Genomic DNA, 21516 nt, shown 5'->3' with positions numbered 1-21516 from the left:
AAGACCCCCAAATCTCCATCAAAACCCCCCAAATTTCAGATTTTTGGAGTCAGGACATCCCAAATCTTCCCGAAATTTCAGATTTTTGGGGTCAACCTCCTAAATTTTGGATTTTCAGGGTCAAGACCCCCTAAATTTCAGATTTTTGGGATCCAGACCCCCCAAATTTCAGATTTTTGGGCTCAAGACCCCCCAAATTTCAGATTTTTGGGGTCCAGACCTACAAATTTCATATTTTTGGGGTCAGAACTTCCTAAATTTCAGATTTTCAGCCCCTCAACCCCCCAAATTTTGGATTTTTGGGGTCCAGACTCCCCAAATTTTGGATTTTCAGGCTCAAGACACCCCAAATTTCAGATTTTTAGGGTCAAGAACTACAAATTTCTGATTTTTGGGGTCAGAACCCCCAAATTTCAGATTTTCAGCCCCTCAAATCCCTAAATTTCAGATTTTTGGGACCAAGACCCCCCAAATTTCATATTTTTGGGGTCAACACCCCCTAAATTTCAGATTTTCAGCCTCTCAACCCCCCAAATTTCTGATTTTTGGGGTCAGAACCCCCCAAATTTTGGATTTTCAGGCTCAAGACCCCCCAAATTTCTGATTTTTGGGGTCAGAACCTCCTAAATTTCTGATTTTCAGGTTTAAGACCCCCTAAATTTCTGATTTTTGACCCCTCAACCCCCCAAATTTCGGATTTTTGACCTCCCAACCCCCAAAATTTCAACTTTTTGACCTCCCAACCCCCCAAATTTCCCCTTTTCAGCCCCCCAACCCCCCAAATTTCCGCTTTTTGACCCCCCAACCCCCCAAATTTCATATTTTGGGAATCAAGACCCCTCAAATTTCAGATTTTTGGGCTCAAGACCCCCAAATTTCAGCTTTTTGACCCCTCAACCCCCCAAATTTCTGATTTTTGGGGTCAAAACTGCCCAAATTTCGGATTTTCAGCCCCCAACCCCCCAAATTTCATATTTTTGGAATCAAGACCCCTCAAATTTCATATTTTTGGGGTCCAGATCCCCAAATTTCAGCTTTTCAGCCCCTCAACCCCCCAAATTTCAGATTTTTAGGCTCAAGACCCCCCAAATTTCATATTTTTGGGGTCAGAATCCCCTAAATTTCAGATTTTTGGGGTCAAGACCCCCCAAATTTCAGATTTTTGACCCCCCAAACCCCCAAATTTCAGCTTTTTGACCCCTCAACCCCCCAAATTTCGGATTTTCAGCCCCTCAACCCCCAAATTTCATATTTTTGGGGTCAGAATCCCCAAATTTCAGCTTTTTGACCCCCCAACCCCCCAAATTTCGGATTTTTGACCCCCAGCCCCCCAAATTTGGGGGTCCCGCCCCCCCGCCATGGCCGACCCCATCATGGACCTCTTTGACGACCCCAACCTCTTCGGCCTCGACCCCCTCCCCGACGACCTCGTGACCCCTGCGGCCGCCCCTCCCCCCCCTGACCCCTTGGCCGAAGCTTTGGGCCTATCAGGAGCTTTGGACCCCTCCCCCACCCCTCCCCCACCCCCCCAACCCGCCCCTCCCCCCCCTCCTCCTTCCTCCGCCCCTCCCCCCCACCCCCGCCGCCCCTCCCCCACCCCGACCCGGAAGTGCTGAGTCAGGGAAATCCCTTCATGGGGGTCTCCGCCCCTCCCCCACCCCCACCCCCACCCCCTCCCCCACCCCCCAAAATCGTCATCCTCAAAGCCCCTCCCCCCTCCGGCCCCGCCCCGGCCACGCCCAACGGCGGCAAGCTCTCATTGGCCAAGGTGCTGGGGGGCGTGGCCTCGGGCGCGGTGGGCGTGGCCTCGGCCGGGGGGGGCGTGGCCTCCGGGGGCGGGGCCCGGCAGGTGAAGCAGGTGCTGCTGCAGCCCCTGAAGGCCGGGCCGGGAGGCCCCGCGGCGGCGCACCTGAAACCCGGGCTGGGCCTGGGGGCCGGACAGGTGAGGTTTGGGTGTGGCCAGGTGGGGTTTGGGTGTGGCCAGGTGAGGTTTGGGTGTGGCCAGGTGAGGTTTGGGTGTGGTCAGGTGAGGTTTGGGTGTGGCCAGGTGAGGTTTGGGTGTGGCCAGGTGAGGTTTGGGTGTGGCCAGGTGAGGTTTGGGTGTGGCCAGGTGAGGTTTGGGTGTGGCCAGGTGGGGTTTGGGGGGGATTTCAGGGGGTTTGGGGGGAATTTGAGGGGCTCAGGTGAGGTGTGGGTGTGGCCAGGTGGGGTTTGGGGGGGTCAGTTCAGCGGGGCGGGGCTTGGGGCGGGGCCTGGGGGGGGCCAGGTAAGATTTTGGGGGGATTTGGGGGGATTTGGGGGTCTCAGGTGAGGTTTGGGGGGGATTTGGGGGGGGTTGGGTGTGGCCAGGTGAGCGGGGCGGGGCTGGGGGCGGGGCTGGGGGGGTTGGGTGTGGTCAGGTGAGGTTTGAGGGGGTCAGGTGAGGTTTTCAGGGGGTTTGGGGGGGTTTGGGTGTGGCCAGGTGAGCTTTGGGTGTGGCCAGGTGAGATTTGGGCCCACCCAGGTGAGCAGGGCGGGGCTGGGGGCGGGGCCGGGTGGGGTTTGGGTGTGGCCAGGTGAGATTTGGGGGGAATTTGGGGGGCTCAGGTGACATTTGGGCCCGCCCAGGTGAGCGGGGCGGGGCTGGGGGCGGGGCCAGGTGGGATTTGGGGGGGCCAGGTGAGGTCTGGGTGTGGTCAGGTGAGGTTTGGGTGTGGCCAGGTGAGGTTTGGGGGCCATTTGTGGGGCTCAGGTGGGGTTTGGGGGGGATTTGGGGGAATTTAGGGGGGTTTGGGTGTGGCCAGGTGAGGTTTGGGGGGTTTGGGTGTGGCCAGGTGAGGTTTGGGTGTGTCCAGGTGAGATTTGGGGGGTTTGGGTGTGGCCAGGTGACCACTGACCCTTCTTCTTGTGTCCATTTGGGCTGAGCAGTGACTCCTGCTCCTCCTGACTGACCACTGACCCCTGTGTCCATCCCCACTGACCACTGCCCTCTTTATCTATCTCACTGACCACTGACCACTGACCCCTGTGTCCATCCCACTGACCACTGACCACTGACTGACTCTTATCCTTGTGTCCATCCCAGTGACCACTGACCACTGACCACTGAGCTCTGACTGACCCCTGTCCCTGTGTCCACCCCACTGACCACTGACCACTGATTTCTGTGTCCATCCCACTGACCACTGACCCCTGACTGACCCCTGTCCTTGTGTCCATGCCACTGACCACTGACCATGTGTCCTGTGTCCATCCCCACTGGCCACTGACCCCTTTATCCATCCCACTGACCACTGACCACTGACTGACCCCTGTGTCTGTGTCCATCCCACTGACCACTGACCACTGACTGACCGCTGTCCCTGTCTCCATCTTGCTGACCACTGATCTCTGTGTCCATCCCACTGACCACTGACCGCTGGGTTCATCCCACTGACCACTGCCTCTTATTCCTGTGTCAATTTGGGCTGACCAGTGACCACTGACTGACCACTGACCATTGTGTCCACCCCACTGACCACTGACCGCTGTGTCCATCCCACTGACCACTGTCCCTGTGTCCTGTGTCCATCCCCACTGACCACTGACCCCTGTGTCCATCCCACTGACCACTGACTGACCACTGACCACTGACCTCTGTCCCCTGTGCCCATCCGCACTGACCACTGACCCTTATTCCTGTGTCCATTTGGGCTGACCAGTGACCCCTGCTCCTCCTGAGTGACCACTGACCACTGACCCTTGTTCTGTGTCCATCCCACTGACCCCTGTGTCCATCCCACTGACCACTGACCCCTTTTCCTTTTCTGTCTGTCCCACTGACCACTGACCACTGACTGACCACTATCCTTGTGTCCATCACACTGACCACTGACCCCTGACTGACCACTGACTGACCTGTGTTCATCCCCACTGACCACTGACCCCTGACTGACTCCTGTCCTTGTGTCCATCACACTGACCACTGTCCCTGTGTCCATCCCACTGACCACTGACTGACCACTGACCCCTGTATCCATTCCCACTGACCACTGCCCCCTGTGTCCATCCTCACTGACCCCTGACTGACCACTGACCACTGACTGACCACTATCCATGTGTCCATCCCACTGACCACTGCCCTTGTGTCCATCCCACTGACCACTGACCCCTTTATCCATCCCAGTGACCACTGACTACTGTGTCCATCCCACTGACCACTGATTTCTGTGTCCATTTGGGCTGACCAGTGACCCCTGCTCCTCCTGAGTGACCACTGACCACTGACCCCTGTGTCCATCCCACTGACCCCTGACCACTGACTGACCCCTGTCCTTGTGTCCATCCCACTGACCACTGACCACTGACCACTCTGTCCATCCCACTGACCACTGACACTGACCACTGTGTCCATCCCACTGACCACTGACCACTGACCCCTGTGTCCATCCCACTGACCACTGACCACTGACCACTGACCCCTGTGTCCATTCCACTGACCCCTGTGTCCATCTCACTGACCACTGACCCTTATTCCCGTGTCCATTTGGGCTGACCAGTGACTCCTGCTCCTCCTGAGTGACCAGTGACCAGTGTCCTCTGTCCACCCTACTGACCCCTGACCCCTGACCTCTGCCCTCTGTCCGCAGGGCGACTCCAAGCGCATCACTCTGGTCCTGCAGCCGCCCCCAGGCCAGGGCACGGCGCCGGGTCAGCGCCACGTCGTGCTGGGCACTCTGCCCGGCAAACTCCTCCTCCAGAGCAACACCACCACTCCGGCCACTCCGGCCACTCCGGCCAAAGGCGCGTCCGGCGCTCCGGCCAAGGTGGTGACCATCCAGCTGCAGGTGCAGCCCGCGGCCGCGGCCGGAGCGGCCGGACAGGCCGGAAAGGTGCAGCTGGTGCCGCCGGCCGGGGCGGGGCCGCTGGGCGTGGCCCAGGTGCCGCAGGTGCTGGGCGGGGCCGGACAGAGGCTGACCGTGCCCCTCAAGGTGGTGCTGCAGCCCCAGGTGAGGCGGCCGAGGGGGCAGTGGGGTGGGGGGGTGGTCAGTTGGGGGGTGGGAGTGGTCAGCGGGGTGGGGGAGTGGTGGTCAGTTGGGTTTTGGAATGGTCAGTTGGATTGGATTGGTCAGTTTGGAGTGGTCAGTTGGGTTTGGGAGTGGTCAGTTGGTTTTGGGTGGTCATTTTGGAGTGGTCAGTTGGGTTGGATTGATCAGTTTGTGAGTGGTCAGTTGGTTTTGGGTGGTCATTCTGCAGCGGTCAATTGGGTTTGGGTGGTCATTTTGCAGCGGTCAGTTGGTTTTGGGAGTGGCCAGTTAGGACTGGTCAGTTTGGAGTGGTCAGTTTGGAGTGGTCAGTTTGTGAATGGTCATTTGGGTTTGGGAGTGGTCAGTTGGATTGGATTGGTAGATTTGATAATGGTCAGTTGGGTTTGGGAGTGGTCAGTTGGGTGTGGGAGAGGTGGTCAGTTGGGTTTTGGAGTGGTCAGTTGGGTTTTGGGTGGTCATTTTGCAGTGGTCAGTTGGTTTTGGGTGGTCATTTTGGGGTGGTCAGTTGGTTTTGGGTGGTCATTTTGGGGTGGTCAGTTGGGTTTGGAGTGGTCAGTTGGGCTGTGGGAGTGGTCAGTTGGGTTTTGGAGTGGTCAGTTGGGTTTGGATTGGTCAATTTTGAGTGGTCAGTTGGGTTTGGGAGCGGTCAGTTGGGTTTGGGAGTGGTCAGTTGGGTTGGATTGGTCAGTTTGTGAATGGTCAGTTGGGTTTGGGAGTGGTCAGTGGGGTGTTGGAGCGGTCAGTGAGGTGGGGGAGTGGTGGTCAGTTGGGTTTTGGAATGGTCAGTTGGGAGTGGAAATGGTGGTCAGTTGGGTTTGGGAGTGGTCAGTTGGTTCTGGGTCGTCATTTTGGGGTGGTCAGTTGGGTTTGGAGTGGTCAGTTGGGTTTGGAGTGGTCAATTTTGAGTGGTCAGTTGGATTTTGGAGTGGTCAGTTGGGTTTGGGAGTGGTCAGTTGGGTTTTGGAGTGGTCATTTTGGTTTGGAGTGGTCTGTTGGGTGTGGGAGTGGTGGTCAGTTGGGTTTTGGAATGGTCAGTTGGGTTTGGGGAATGGTTAGTTTGGTTTGGGTGGTGAGTTTGGAGTGGTCAGTTGGATTGGATTGGTCAGTTTTGAATGATCAGTTGGGTGTGGGATGGTCAGTTGGGTTTGGGGAATGGTTAGTTGGGTGTGGAGTGGTCAGGATGATTGGATTGGTCGATTTGATAATGGTCAGTTGGGTTTGGGATGGTCAGTTGGGTGTGGGAGTGGTCAGTTGGGTTTGGGAGTGGTGGTCAGTTGGGTTTTGAAGTGGTCATTTTGGTTTGGAGTGGTCAGTTTGGTTTGGAGTAGTCAATTTGGAGTGGTCAGTTGGGTTTGGAGTGGTCAGTGGGGTTTTGGAGTGGTCAGTTGGGTTTGGGAGTGGTCAGTTGGGGGGTGGGAGTGGTCAGTGGGGTGGGGGAGTGGTGGTCAGTTGGGTTTTGGAGTGGTCAGTTGGGTTGGATTGGTCAATCTGTGAATGGTCAGTTGGGTTTGGAGTGGTCAGTTGGGTTTGGGGTGGTCAGTTGGGTATGGGAATGGTCAGTTGGGTTTGGAGTGGTCAGTTGGGTTTTGGAATGGTCAGTTGGGTTTGGAGTGGTCAGTTGGGTTGGATTGGTCAGTTTGGAGTGGTCAGTTGGTTTTGGGTGGTCAGTTGGTTTTGGAGTGGTCATTTTGGGGTGGTCAGTTGGGTTTGGGGTGGTCAGTTGGGTTTGGGAGTGGTCAATTTTGAGTGGTCAGTTGGGTGTGGGAGTGGTCAGTTGGATTGGTCAGTTTGTGAATGGTTAGTTGGGTTTGGAGTGGTCAGTTGGGTTTGGGAGTGGTCAGTTGGGTTTGGGAATGGTCAGTTGGTTTGGAGTGGTCATTTTGGGTGGTCATTTTGCAGCGGTCAGTTGGTTTTGGGAGTGGCCATTTCGGAGTGATCAGTTTTGAGTGGTCAGTTGGGTTTGGGGAATGGTCAGTTTGGGTTTGGAGTGGTCATTTTGGAATGGTCATTTTGCAGCGGGCAATTGGTTTTTGGGTGGTCAGTTGGTTTTGGGTGGTCATTTTGCAATGGTCATTTTGGAGTGGTCAGTTGGTTTTGGGTGGTCATTTTGGAGTGGCCATTTCAGAGTGACCATTTCAGAGTGGTCACTTCACAGCGGTCACTCCCTCACTCCCTGCCCCCCTGTCCCTCCCAGGCCACCTCCTCCACCACCCCGACCTCCAGCGGCCTCTCCGTGGTCAAAGTCCTGACCACCACCGACCTGACCTCCGCGTCCGGAGCGTCCGGAGGCGCGGCCGGAGGAGTGACCGCACTGACCACCCCGGACGAGAGCCGGCGGCTGGAGCACCAGAAGAAGCAGGAGAAGGCCAACCGCATCGTGGCCGAGGCCATCGCCCGGGCGCGCGCCCGCGGCGAGCAGAACATCCCGCGCGTCCTCAACGAGGACGAGCTGCCCAACGTCCGGCCCGAGGACGAGAGTGACCGCAAGCGCCGGCGCAAGGCCGGAGGAGAACGCGGTGGGAAGGAGGAGCGGCCGCGGCGGGGGAAGGGCGGCCAGAGCGGCGGCAAGAGCAAGGCCAGGGGCAAGGCCAGGTGAGGTGGGGGCACCATGGGTGGTGGTCAGTGTGGTCTTGGTGGTGGTCATCAGCCCTTGGTGGTCATCAGGGGTTGGGTTTCATTGTGGTCTTGGTGGTGGTCATCACAGGTTGGTGGTCATTGTGGTCTTGGTGGTCATCGTGGTCTTGGTGGTCTTCATAATCTTGGTGGTCATCATGGTCTTGGTGGTCATCGGGGTTGGGTTTTGTCATGGTTTTGGTGGTCAGTGTGGTTTTGGTGGTCATCAAGGGTTGGTGGTCATCAGACCTTGGTGGTGGTCATCAGGGGTTGGGGTTGGTGGTCATCATGGTCTTGGTGGTCATCAAGCCTTGGTTTACATTGTGGTCAACCATGGTCTTGGTGGTCATCGTAGTCTTGGTGGTCATCAGGGGTTGGTGGTCATTAAGGGTTGGTGGTCATCAAGGGTTGGGTTTCATCATGGTTTTGGTGGTCATCGTGGTCTTGGTGGTCATCGTGGCCTTGGTGGTCATTAGACCTTGGTGGTCATCGTGGTCTTGGTGGTCATCAGGGGTTGGGGTTGTTGGTCATCAGATCTTGGTGGTCATCAAGGGTTGGGTTTCGTCATGGTTTTGGTGGTCAGCGTGGTCTTGGTGGTCATCAAGAGTTGGGGTTGGTGGTCATCGTGGTCTTGGTGGTCATCAAGGGTTGGGTTTCGTTGTGGCCTTGGTGGTCATCAGGGGTTGGTGGTCATCATGGTCTTGGTGGTCATCTTGGCCTTAGTGGTCATCGTGGTCTTGGTGGTCGTTGTGGTCTTGGTGGTCATCAAGGATTGGGTTTCATCCTGGCCTTGGTGGTCAGTGTGGTCTTGGTAGTCATCATGGCCTTGGTGGTCATTAGACCTTGGTGGTCATTAGACCTTGGTGGTCATCAAGGTTTGGGTTTCATCCTGGCCTTGGTGGTCATCGTGGTCTTGGTGGTCATCATGGTCTTGGTCATCAGACCTTGGTGGTCATCAAGGGTTGGGTTTCATCAAGGTCTTGGTGGTCATCAAGGGGTTGGTGGTCATCGTGGTCTTGGTGGTCATCAGGGGTTGGGTTTTGTCATGGTTTTGGTGGTCAGCGTGGTGGTGCTGGTCATCAAGGGTTGGGTTTGGTGGTCATCAAGAGTTGGGTTCAGTGGTCATCAAGAGTTGGGTTTTATTGTGGTCTTGGTGGTCATCAAGGGTTGGTGTCCAGTGTGGTCTTGGTGGTCATCATGGCCTTGGTGGTCATCAAGGTTTGGGTTTCATCCTGGCCTTGGTGGTCAGCGTGGTCTTGGTGTTGGTCATCATGGGTTGGTGGTCATCAAGAGTTGGTGTTGGTGGTCAGCGTGGTCTTGGTGGTCATCGGGGGTTGGTGTCCAGTGTAGTTTTGGTGGTCATCGTGGTCTTGGTGGTCATCAGACGTTGGTGGTCATCGTGGCCTTGGTGGTCATCAGGGGTTAGTTTTATTGTGGTCTTGGTGGTCATCAGAGGTTGGGTTTCGTCATGGTTTTGGTGGTCAGTGTGGTCTTGGTGGTCATCAGACCTTGGTGGTCATCATGGACTTGGTGGTCATTGTGGTCTTGGTGGTCATTGTGGTCTTGGTGGTCATCAGGGGTTGGTGGTCATCAGGGGTTGGTGGTCATCAGGGGTTGGTGGTCATCAGGGGTTGGTGGTCATCAGGGGTTGGGTTTTATTGTGGTCACTGTGGTCTTGGTGGTCATCAAGGGTTGGTGGTCATCAGGGGTTGGGGTTGGTGGTCATCAGGGGTTGGGTTTTGTCATGGTTTTGGTGGTCATCAAAGTTTGGGTTTTATTGTGGTCATTGTGGTTTTGGTGGTCATCAGGGGTTGGTGGTCATCAGACCTTGGTGGTCAGTGTGGTCTTGGTGGTCATTGTGGTCTTGGTGGTCATTAAGGGTTGGTGGTCATCGTGGTGCTGGTGGTCATCAAGGGTTGGTGGTCATCAAGGGTTGGGGTTGGTGGTCATCAAGGGTTGGGTTTTATTGTGGTCTTGGTGGTCATCGTGGCCTTGGTGGTCATCAGGGGTTGGTGGTCATCGTGGTCTTGGTGGTCATCAAGGGTTGGGTTTTGTCATGGTTTTGGTGGTCATCATGGCCTTGGTGGTCATCATGGCCTTGGTGGTCATCAAGGGTTGGGTTTTATTGTGGTCTTGGTGGTCAGCGTGGTCTTGGTGGTCATCATGGACTTGGTGGTCATCGTGGCCTTGGTGGTCATCAAGGGTTGGGTTTTATTGTGGTCTTGGTGGTCAGTGTGGTTTTGGTGGTCATCAAGGGTTGGTGGTCATCAGACCTTGGTGGTGGTCATCAGGGGTTGGTGGTCATCAGGGGTTGGGGTTGGTGGTCATCATGGTCTTGGTGGTCATCAAGCCTTGGTTTACATTGTGGTCAACCATGGTCTTGGTGGTTATCATGATCTTGGTGGTCATCATCATCTTGGTGGTCATTGTGGTCTTGGTGGTCATCAAGCCTTGGTCTACATTGTGGTCAACCATGGTCTTGGTGGTCATCGTAGTCTTGGTGGTCATCAGGGGTTGGTGGTCATCAAGGGTTGGTGGTCAGCGTGGTCTTGGTGGTCAGTGTGGTCTTGGTGGTCATTAAGAGTTGGGGTTGGTGGTCATCAAGAGTTGGGTTTCATCCTGGCCTTGGTGGTCATTAAGGGTTGGGTGGTCATCAGACCTTGGTGGTCATCAAGGGTTGGGTGGACATCGTATTCTTGGTGGTTGTCGTGGTCTTGGTGGTCATCAGACCTTGGTGGTCATCAAGGGCTGGGGTTAGTGGTCATCATGGTCTTGGTGGTCATCGTGGCCTTGGTGGTCATCAAGGGTTGGGTTTCGTTGTGGCCTTGGTGGTCATCGTGGTCTTGGTGGTCATTGTGGTCTTCGTGGTCATTGTGGTCTTGGTGGTCATTGCGGTCTTGGTGGTCATCAAGCCTTGGTTTACATTGTGGTCAACTACGGTCTTGGTGGTCATCATGGCCTTGGTGGTCATCAAGGGTTGGGTTTCGTTGTGGTCTTGGTGGTGGTCATCACAGGTTGGTGGTCATTAAGGGTTGGGTAGTCATTGTGGTCTTAGTGGTCATTGTGGTCTTGATGGTCATCGTGGACTTGGTGGTCATGAAGAGTTCGTCTTGGTGGTCATCAAGGGTTGGGTTTTGTTGTGGTCTTGGTGGTCATCCTGGCCTTGGTGGTCATCAGGCCTTGGTGGTCATCGTGGTCTTGGTGGTCATCAAGGGTTGGTGGTCATTGTGGTCAAACATGGTCCTGATGGTCACTCAGCCTTGGCTGTGGTGGTCACTCAACGCCGGTCAGTGTGACCGCAGTGGTCAGTGGGTCAGTGGGTCAGTGGTCACTCAGTGGTCACTCAGTGGTCACTCAGTGGTCAGTGGTCACTCATTGGTCACTCAGTGGTCACTCAGCGGCCATTTTGGGTCATTTTTGGGTGATTTTAAGGCATTTTTAGGGGATTTTTTGGGGTTTTTGGGGTTGTGGTCACTCAGTGGTCACTCAGTGGTCACTCAGTGGTCACTTAGCGGTCAGTGGTCACTCAGTGGTCACTCATTGGTCACTCAGTGGTCACTCAGCGGCCATTTTGGGTCATTTTTGGGTGATTTTAAGGCATTTTTAGGGGATTTTTTGGGGTTTTTGGGGTTGTGGTCACTCAGTGGTCACTCAGTGGTCACTCAGTGGTCACTCAGCGGTCACTTAGCGGTCAGTGGTCACTCAGTGGTCACTCAGTGGTCACTCAGTGGTCACTCAGTGGTCAGTTGGTCACTCAGTGGTCACTCATTGGTCACTCAGTGGCCATTTTGGGTCATTTTTGGGTGATTTTAAGGCATTTTTAGGGGATTTTTTGGGGTTTTTGGGGTTGTGGTCACTCATTGGTCACTCAGTGGTCACTCAGTGGTCAGTGGTCACTCAGTGGTCACTCAGTGGTCACTCAGTGGTCACTCAGCGGCCATTTTGGGTCATTTTTGGGTGATTTTAAGGCATTTTTAGGGGATTTTTTGGGGTTTTTGGGGTTGTGGTCACTCAGTGGTCACTCAGTGGTCACTCAGCGGTCAGTTGGTCACTCAGTGGTCACTCATTGGTCACTCAGCGGTCAGTGGTCACTCAGTGGTCACTCATTGGTCAGTCAGTGGTCACTCAGCGGCCATTTTGGGTCATTTTTGGGTGATTTTAAGGCATTTTTAGGGGATTTTTTTGGATTTTTGGGGTTGTGGTCACTCAGTGGTCGCTCAGTGGTCACTCAGCGGTCAGTGGTCACTCAGTGGTCACTCATTGGTCAGTCAGTGGTCACTCAGCGGCCATTTTGGGTCATTTTTGGGTGATTTTAAGGCATTTTCAGGGGATTTTTTGGGGTTTTTGGGGTTGTGGTCACTCAGTGGTCACTCAGCGGTCACTCAGCGGTCAGTGGTCACTCAGTGGTCACTCATTGGTCACTCAGTGGTCACTCAGCGGCCATTTTGGGTCATTTTTCGGTGATTTTAAGGCATTTTTAGGGGATTTTTTGGGGTTTTTGGGGTTGTGGTCACTCAGTGGTCACTCAGCGGTCAGTTGGTCAGTTGGTCACTCTGTCCGCAGCACCATCACGCCGGTGGTGGGGAAGAAGCGCAAGAGGAACGTCTCCTCGGACAATTCGGACTCGGAGGCGCTCCCGACCCCGTCCCCGCGCCGCGACGACGACGCCACCGTGCAGGTGAGCGCACCTGGGGGCGGGGTCACCTTTGGGGGGCGTGGTCATCTGAGGGCGGGGTCACCTTTGGGGGCGTGGTCACCTGGGGGTGTGGTCATTTGGGTGTGGTCATTTGGGTGTGGTCAATGGTTGCGGTCACTTGGGATTGGTCATCTGGGATTGGTCACCTGGGATTGGTCATCTATGTGGGCGTGGTCATTTGGGTGTGGTCATTTGGGTGTGGTCATTTGGGGTGTGGTCACCTGGGGGGTGTGGTCATTTAGGTGTGGTCACCTGGGATTGGTCACCTGAGAGTGGTCATCTGGGGGCATGGTCACCTAGGATTGGTCACTTGGGATTGGTCACCTGGGTGGGTGTGGTCACCTGGGTGTGGTCAGTGGGTGGGTGTGGTCACCTGGGGGCGGGGTCATCTGGGCGAGGTCATTGGGTGTGGTCATTGGGTGTGGTCACTTGAGTGTGGTCACTTGGGTGTGGTCATTGGGTGGGTGTGGTCACCTGGGATTGGTCACCTGGGATTGGTCACCCTGGTGGGTGTGGTCATTGGGTGTGGTCACTTGGGTGTGGTCATTGGGTGTGGTCATCTAGGGCGTGGTCACCTGGGATGGGTGTGGTCACCTGGGATTGGTCACCTTGGTGGGTGTGGTCATTTGGGATTGGTCACCTGGGTGGGTGTGGTCATTGGGTGGGCGTGGTCATTGAGTGTGGTCACTTGGGTGTGGTCACCTGGGTGGGTGTGGTCACTTGGGTGTGGTCAGTTGGGTGTGGTCATTGGGTGGGTGTGGTCACTAGGAATTGGTCGCCTAGGATTGGTCACCTTGGTGGGTGTGGTCATTGGGTGGGTGTGGTCACTTGGGTGTGGTCATTGGGTGGGTGTGGTCATTGGGTGGGAGTGGTCATTGGGTGGGTGTGGTCATTTGGGTGTGGTCACTTAGGTGTGGTCATTGGGTGGGTGTGGTCATTGGGTGTGGTCACCTGGGGTGTGGTCATCTGGGATTGGTCATTTGGGTGTGGTCATTGGGTGGGTGTGGTCATTGGGTGGGTGTGGTCACCTGGTCGGGTTTTTTGGGGTTGGTGGGTGTGGTCACCTTGGCCAGATGTGGTCATCCATGTGGGCGTGGTCACCTGGTCAGGTGGGATTTTTGGGTGGGCGTGGTCACCTGGCCAGGTGTGGTCATCCATGTGGGCGTGGTCACCTGGTCAGGTGGGATATTTGGGTGGGCGTGGTCATGTGGGCGTGGTCAGCAGGACAGGTGGGTTTTTTGGATGGGCGTGGTCCACCAGGTGGGTGTGGTCATCCATGTGGGCGTGGTCACCTGGTCGGGTTTTTGGGTTGGTGGACATGGTCACCTGGCCGCGGGTTTTTGGTTGGTGGGCGTGGTCACCTTGGCCAGGTATGGTCATCCAGGTGGGCGTGGTCACCTGGGAGAGTTTTTTGGGTTGGTTGGCGTGGTCACCTGGCCAGGTGTGGTCACTTGGGTGGGCGTGGTCACCTGGCCAGGTGTGGTCATCCATGTGGGCGTGGTCACCTGGTCAGGTGGGATATTTGGGTGGGCGTGGTCATGTGGGCGTGGTCACCTGGTCAGGTGGGATATTTGGGTGGGTGTGGTCCACCAGGTGGGTGTGGTCACCTGGCCAGGTATGGTCATCCATGTGGGCGTGGTCACCTGGTCGGGTTTTTGGGGTGGTGGGCGTGGTCTTTTGGGTTGGTGGGCGTGGTCTGAGGCGGCCCCGCCCCGCAGAAGCGGCGCTCGAACCGGCAGGTGAAGCGCAAGAAGTACACGGAGGACCTGGACATCAAGATCACGGACGACGAGGAGGACGAGGAGCTGGACGTCACCGGGCCGGCGCGGCCCGAGCAGCCGCCGGCGCCGCCCCCGCCCGAGCCCGACGGCGCCGACGCCCTGCCCTCCATGCAGTTCTTCGTGGTGGGTCCCCATCATCATCCTCATCTTCATCTTCCTCCTCATTCCTTTCATCTTCTTCATCTTCTTCATCTTCATCTTCATTTTCATCTTGGTGGTCATCTTGGTGTTCTTCATCTTCATCGTGTTCTTCATGTTCTTCATCTTCCCGAGGCGCTGCCCTCCATGCAGTTCTTCGTGGTGGGTCTCTATCTTCATTTTCATCACCTTCATCTTCATCTTCATCTTCATGTTCTTCATCTTCTTCATCTTCATGTTCTTGATGTTCTTCATGTTCTTCATTGTCTTTGTCTTCCCGAGGCACTGCCCTCCATGCAGTTCTTCGTGGTGGGTGTCCATCATCTTCATCTTCTTCATCATCTTCTTCTTCATCTTTTTCGTCTTCTTCATCTTCTTCATTATCTTCTTCATCTTGGTGGTCTTCATAATTTCCTTCATCTTCATCGTCTTCCTCTTCCCGAGGCGCCGCCCTCCATGCAGTTCTTCGTGGTGGGTGTCCATCATCTTCATCATCTTCATCATCCTCCTCATTCCCTTCATCTTCATCTTCGTCTTGGTGGTCTTCATCATCTTCATGTTCTTTGTGTTCTTCGTGTTCTTCATGTTCTTCATTGTCTTTGTCTTCCCGAGGCGCTGCCCTCCATGCAGTTCTTCGTGGTGGGTGGCCATCATCATCTTCATCATCTTCATCCTCTTCATTTTCTTCTTCATCTTCATCTTGGTGGTCTTCATAATTTCCTTCATCTTCATCGTGTTCTTCATGTTCTTCATCATCTTCCTGAGGCGCTGCCCTCCATGCAGTTCTTCGTGGTGGGTGTCCATCATCATCTTCATCATCCTCATTCCCTTCTTCTTCTTCTTCGTCTTCATCTTCATGTTCTTCATCTTCATCGTGTTCTTCATGTTCTTCATGTTCTTCATGTTCTTCATCGTCTTTGTCTTCCCGAGGCGCTGCCCTCCATGCAGTTCTTCGTGGTGGGTGTCCATCATCTTCATCTTCTTCATCATCTTCTTCTTCATCTTTTTCGTCTTCTTCATCTTCTTCATCTTCTTCATCTTGGTGTTCTTCATGTTCTTCATGTTCTCCATCATCTTTGTGTTCCTGAGGCGCTGCCCTCCATGCAGTTCTTCGTGGTGGGTGGCCTTCATCATCTTCATCATCTTCATCTTCATCATCCTCATTCCCTTCTTCTTCATCTTCATCTTCTTCATCTTCATCTTCTTGGTGGTCTTCATCTTCATTGTGTTCTTTGTGTTCTTCATCGTCTTCGTCTTCATCTTCCCGAGGCGCTGCCCTCCATGCAGTTCTTCGTGGTGGGTCTCCATCATCTTCATCATCTTCGTCCTCATCCTCATCCTCATCTTCGTGTTCTTTGTGGTCTTCATCATCTTCATCTTCTCCACCACCTTCATCTTCATCTCCTTCATCTTCCTCATCTTCACCACCTTCATCTTCATCACCTTCACATTCCTCATCTCCATCTTCATGTTCTTCATCTCCAGCACCTTCATCATCCTCATCTTCTTCACCTTCATCTTCATCTTCTCCACCACCTTCATCTTCATCTTTCTCTTCTCCACTTTCATGTTGTTCACTTTCATCATCTTCATCTTCTCCACCACCTTCGTGTTCACCACCTTTATCTTCATCTTCTTCGTCTCCGCCACCTTCATCTTCATCATCTTCATCCTCCTCATCTTCTCCACCACCTTCATCTCCACCACCTTTGTCTTCATCATCTTCGCCACCTTCATCACCTTCACCACCTTCATCATCTTCACACCTTTATATTCTTCATCACCTCCACGACCTTCATCTTCACCACCTTCATCCTCCTCATCTTCATCACCTTCACCACCTTCATCATCACCTTCATCCTCCTCATCTTGTTCATCTTCTCCACCACCTTCATCACCTTCATCTTCTTCATCTCCATCACCTCCTTCATCTTCATCTCCTCCACCTTCATCTTCCTCATCTTCTCCACCTTCATCATCTTCATCTTCTCCACCATCTTCATCTCCACCACCTTCATCTTCATCTTCACCACCTTCATCTTCTTCATCTTCATCTTCCTCATCTTCATCTTCTCCACCACCTTCATCTTCATTGTCTTCATCCTTTTCATCTCCACCTTCATCATCTTCATGACCTTCATCATCTTCATCTTCTTCATCTCCTCCACCACCTTCATCTTCTTCATTTCTTCACCTTCATCTTCATCATGTTCATCTTCTTCATCTTCTCCACCTTCATCTTTCTTATCTTCATTCTCCTCATCTTCTCCACCTTCATCTTGTTCATCTTCTCCACCTTCACCTTCATCATCTCCACCACTTTCATCTTCATCGTTTTCATCTTCATCATCTTCATCCTTACCACCTTCATCTTCCTCATGTTCTCCACCTTCATGATCTTCTGCACCAGCTTCATCTTCTTCATCTTCATCCTGCTCATCTTCTTCATGTCCACCACCTTCATCTTCCTCATCTTCACCACTTTCATCTTCTTCTTCATCATCTTCGTCTTCTTCATCATCTCCACCACCTTCATCTTCATCATCTCCACCACCTTCATCTTTCTCATCTTCATCCTCCTCATCTCCACCACCTTCATCTTCTTCATCTTCTCCACCTTCATCATCTTCATCACCTTCATCTTCATCATCTTTTCCACCTTCATCTTCTTCATCTCTTCACCACGTTCACTTTCATCATCTCCACCACCTTCATCTTCATAATTTTCATCCTCCTCATCTTCTTCATCTCCTCCACCACCTTCATCTTCATCATCTCCACACCTTCATCTTCATCATCTTCATCCTCTCCACACCTTCATCATTTTCATCCTCCTCATCTTCTCCACCTTCATCATCTCCACCAGCTTCGTCATCTTCACCACCACCTTCATCTTCTTCATCTCCTCCACCTTCATCATCTTCATCACCTTCATCTTCATCATCTTTTCCACCTTCATCTTCTTCATCTCTTCACCACGTTCACTTTCATCATCTCCACCACCTTCATCTTCATAATTTTCATCCTCCTCATCTTCTTCATCTCCTCCACCACCTTCATCTTCATCATCTCCACACCTTCATCTTCATCATCTTCATCCTCTCCACACCTTCATCATTTTCATCCTCCTCATCTTCTCCACCTTCATCATCTCCACCAGCTTCGTCATCTTCACCACCACCTTCATCTTCTTCATCTCCTCCACCTTCATCATCTTCATCACCTTCATCTTCATCATCTTTTCCACCTTCATCTTCTTCATCTCTTCACCACGTTCACTTTCATCATCTCCACCACCTTCATCTTCATAATTTTCATCCTCCTCATCTTCTTCATCTCCTCCACCACCTTCATCTTCATCATCTCCACACCTTCATCTTCATCATCTTCATCCTCTCCACACCTTCATCATTTTCATCCTCCTCATCTTCTCCACCTTCATCATCTCCACCAGCTTCGTCATCTTCACCACCACCTTCATCTTCTTCATCTCCTCCACCTTCATCTTCCTCATCTTCACTATCTTCATCTTCCTCCTCTTCACGACCTTCATCTTCTTCACCTTCATCCTTCTCATCTCCACCACCTTCATCTTCATCACCTTCACATTCCTCTTCTCCACCTTCATCTTCTTCATCCTCCTCATCTTCTCCACCTTCATCTTCATCATCCTCATCCTCCTCATCTCCACACCTTCATCTTCCTCATCTCCATCACCTTCATCTTCTTCATCTTCTCCACACCTTGATCTTCATCACCTTCATCCTCCTCATCTTCTTCATCTTCTCCACCACTCTCATCTTCATCATCTTCGTCTTCATCATCTTATCTTCACCACCTTTATCTTCCTCACCTTCATCTCCTTCATCTTCTCCACTACCTTCATCTTCTCCACCTTCATCCTCCTCATCTTCCCCATGACCTTCATCCCCTTCCTCCCTGACCTCCCTCCTCCCCCCCAGGAGAACCCGAGCGAGGAGGACGCGGCCATCGTGGACAAGGTGCTGTCCATGCGAGTGGTCAAGAAGGAGGTGAGGCCAGCGGGGCGGGGGCGGGGCGTGGCCGGAGTGACCCTCGGGCCTTCCTCCCCCTCCTCATCCTCCTCATGGTCATCTTCGTCCCCAGCTGCCCTCGGGACAGGTGGTGGAGGCCGAGGAGTTCTTCGTCAAGTACAAGAACTAGTAGGTGGTCACTCGGGGGGCGGTCAGGGGTGGTCACTCGGGGTCACTTGTGGTCAGTTGTGGTCACTTGTGGTCACTCATGGTCAGTTATGGTCATTTGGGGTAATTTATGGTCATTTTTGGGTCATTTTTGGTCAGTTATGGTCAGTTTGGGGTCATTTATGGTCATTTTGGGGTCATTTATGGTCAGTTGTGGTCAGTTTGGGGTCACTTGTGGTCATTTATGGTCAGTTTGGGGTCACTCATGGTCACTTTGGGGTCATTTATGGTCACTTATGGTCAGTTATGGTCAGTTATGGTCAGTTATGGTCAGTTATGGTCACTTTGGGGTCATTTATGGTCATTTATGGTCAGTTTGTGGTCAGTTGTGGTCAGTTTGGTCAGTTATGGTCAATCATGGTCAGTTTGGGGTCATTTGGGGTCAGTTTGGGGTCAGTGATGGTCACTTATGGTCACTTATGGTCATTTATGGTCAGTTATGGTCACTCATGGTCACTCATGGTCAGTTCTGGTTAGTTATGGTCATTTGTGGTCAGTTATGGTCACTTTGGGGGCATTTATGGTCAGTTATGGTCACTTATGGTCAGTTTGGGGTAATTTATGGTCATTTGTGGTCACTTATGGTCACTTGTGGTCAGTTTGGGGTCATTTATGGTCACTCATGGTCAGTTATGGTCAGTTTAGGGTCATTTGGGGTCAGTTATGGTCATTTGTGGTCAGTTTGTGGTCAGTTGTGGTCAGTTATGGTCAGTTATGGTCATTTTGGGGTCATTTATGGTCATTTATGGTCACTCAGGGTCACTTGGGGTCACTCATGGTCATTTTTGGGTCATTTATGGTCATTTATGGTCATTTTGGGGTCATTTGGGGTCAGTTATGGTCAGTCATGGTCAGTTTGGGGTCATTTGGGGTCAGTTGTGGTCACTCATGGTCAGTTTGGGGTCATTTATGGTCAGTTTGGGGTCATTTATGGTCACTTTGGGGTCATTTATGGTCATTTATGGTCAGTTATGGTCAGTTATGGTCAGTTATGGTCATTTGTGGTCACTCATGGTCATTTATGGTCATTTATGGTCAGTTGGGGTCAGTTTGGGGTCATTTATGGTCACTCATGGTCAGTTATGGTCATTTGTGGTCACTCATGGTCAGTTTGGGGTCAGTTGTGGTCATTTGTGGTCAGTTATGGTCAGTTTGGGGTCATTTATGGTCAGTTTGGGGTCAGTTATGGTCAGTTTGGGGTCATTTATGGTCATTTATGGTCACTCATGGTCAGTTATGGTCATTTGGGGTCAGTGGTGGCCACTTGTGGTCACTCATGGTCAGTCTGGGGTCAGTTATGGTCATTTATGGTCACTTTGGGGTCATTTATGGTCAGTTTGGGGTCATTTATGGTCATTTTGGGGTCATTGATGGTCACTCGGGGTCACTTGTAGTCAGTTGTGGTCAGTTGGGGTCATTTATGGTCAGTTTGGAGTCATTGATGGTCAGTTATGGTCACTCATGGTCACTTGTGGTCAGTTGGGGTCATTTATGGTCATTTATGGTCACTCGTGGTCAATTTGGGGTCATTTATGGTCATTTTGGTGTCATTTATGGTCATTTATGGTCATTTATGGTCACTCATGGTCAGTTATGGTCAGTCATGGTCAGTTTAGGGTCAGTTTGGGGTCATTTATGGTCAGTTATGGTCACTCATGGTCAGTTTGGGGTCATTTATGGTCAGTTTGGGATCATGTATGGTCATTTAAGGTCAGTTTGGGGTTGTTTATGGTCATTTATGGTCATCTTGGGGTCATTTGTGGTCATTTATGGTCACTTTGGGGTCATTTATGGTCATTTCTGGTCAGTTATGGTCACTTATGGTCAGTTTAGGGTCATTTGGGGTCATTCATGGTCAGTTATGGTCAGTTATGGTCACTCATGGTCAGTTTGGGGTCATTTATGGTCACTTTGGGGTCATTTGGGGGCATTTATGGTCAGTTTGGGGTCATTTGGGGTCAGTTGTGGTCAGTTGTGGTCACTTGTGGTCAGTTATGGTCAGTTATGGTTCGTTTAGGGTCATTTGGGGTCAGTTTTGGTCAGTTTGGGGTCATTTATGGTCAATTATGGTCACTCATGGTCACTCATGGTCAGTTTGGGGTCATTTACGGTCACTCATGGTCACTTGTGGTCACTCATGGTCAGTTGTAGTCACTCATGGTCAGTTATGGTCAGTGATGGTCAGTTTGGGGTCATTTATGGTCAGTTATGGTCACTTATGGTCACTTGGGGTCACTTGTGGTCACTCATGGTCAGTTTAGGGTTATTTGGGGTCATTGATGGTCAATTATGGTCAGTTGTGGTCACTCAGGGTCACTTTGGGGTCATTGATGGTCATCTATGGTCAGTTATGGTCAGTTGTGGTCATTTTGGGGTCATTTATGGTCAGTTATGGTCACTCATGGTCACTTTGGGTCACTTTGGGTCATTTTTGGCCAATTTTGGCCATTTTTGGCCATTTTGCACCAATTTTTAGGACACGTTTGGGTCATTTTTTCTCAGTTTTGGGTATTTTGGGTCATTTTTGGTCATTTTTGGGTATTTTGGGTCATTTTTGGTCATTTTTGGGTATTTTGGGGTGTTTTTTTCTCATTTTTTCACATTTTGGGGTGGTTTTTTTGTCTCATTTTTGGGTATTTTGGCTTTTTGCTCATTTTTGGGTATTTTGGGGTGTTTTATTCTCATTTTCTGGGTATTTTTGGTGTTTTTTCTCATCTTTGTGTATTTTGGGTGGTTTTGTCTCATTTTTGGGTATTTTGGCTTTTTTTGCTCATTTTTGGGTGTTTTTGGTGGTTTTTTGTTGTTTTTGGGTATTTTGGGGTGTTCTCTTAATTTTTGGTATTTTCGGGTGGTTTTTGGGTATTTTGGGGTGTTTTTTTTCTCATTTTTGGTTATTTTTTTGTGTTTTTTCCCGTTTTTGGGTATTTTTGGGTGGGTTTTTTTCTCGTTTTTGGGTATTTTGGGGTGTTTTTTCTCCTTTTTGGATATTTTGGGTTGAATTTTGAACATTTTGGGTTTTTTTCTGCCCCCAGCTCGTACCTGCACTGCTCCTTTTGGGTCAT

At 51.9% G+C, this 21516-nt stretch overlaps 1 protein-coding gene across 1 annotated transcript in view; it reads left to right on the top strand.

Annotated features, from left to right (window-relative positions):
* Positions 1-1618: 1618 nt before the first annotated feature.
* CHD8 (chromodomain helicase DNA binding protein 8) overlaps positions 1619-21516 on the top strand; it is a 79408-nt gene continuing 59510 nt past the window's right edge. Inside the window, exons 1-7 of the mRNA XM_072921320.1 lie at positions 1619-1942; positions 4608-4967; positions 7201-7598; positions 12183-12297; positions 14034-14219; positions 18197-18265; positions 18360-18415. Of these exons, the coding sequence (XP_072777421.1) occupies positions 1634-1942; positions 4608-4967; positions 7201-7598; positions 12183-12297; positions 14034-14219; positions 18197-18265; positions 18360-18415 (1493 nt within the window). The 5' untranslated portion in view covers positions 1619-1633. The remainder of the gene's footprint in view (positions 1943-4607; positions 4968-7200; positions 7599-12182; positions 12298-14033; positions 14220-18196; positions 18266-18359; positions 18416-21516) is intronic.

The sequence above is a fragment of the Taeniopygia guttata genome, chromosome 36 (genome assembly GCF_048771995.1).
Source record: "Taeniopygia guttata chromosome 36, bTaeGut7.mat, whole genome shotgun sequence".
NCBI lineage: Eukaryota > Metazoa > Chordata > Aves > Passeriformes > Estrildidae > Taeniopygia > Taeniopygia guttata.
Note: the sequence above shows the minus strand (reverse complement) of the source record. Positions and strands in the feature narration are given on the sequence as shown.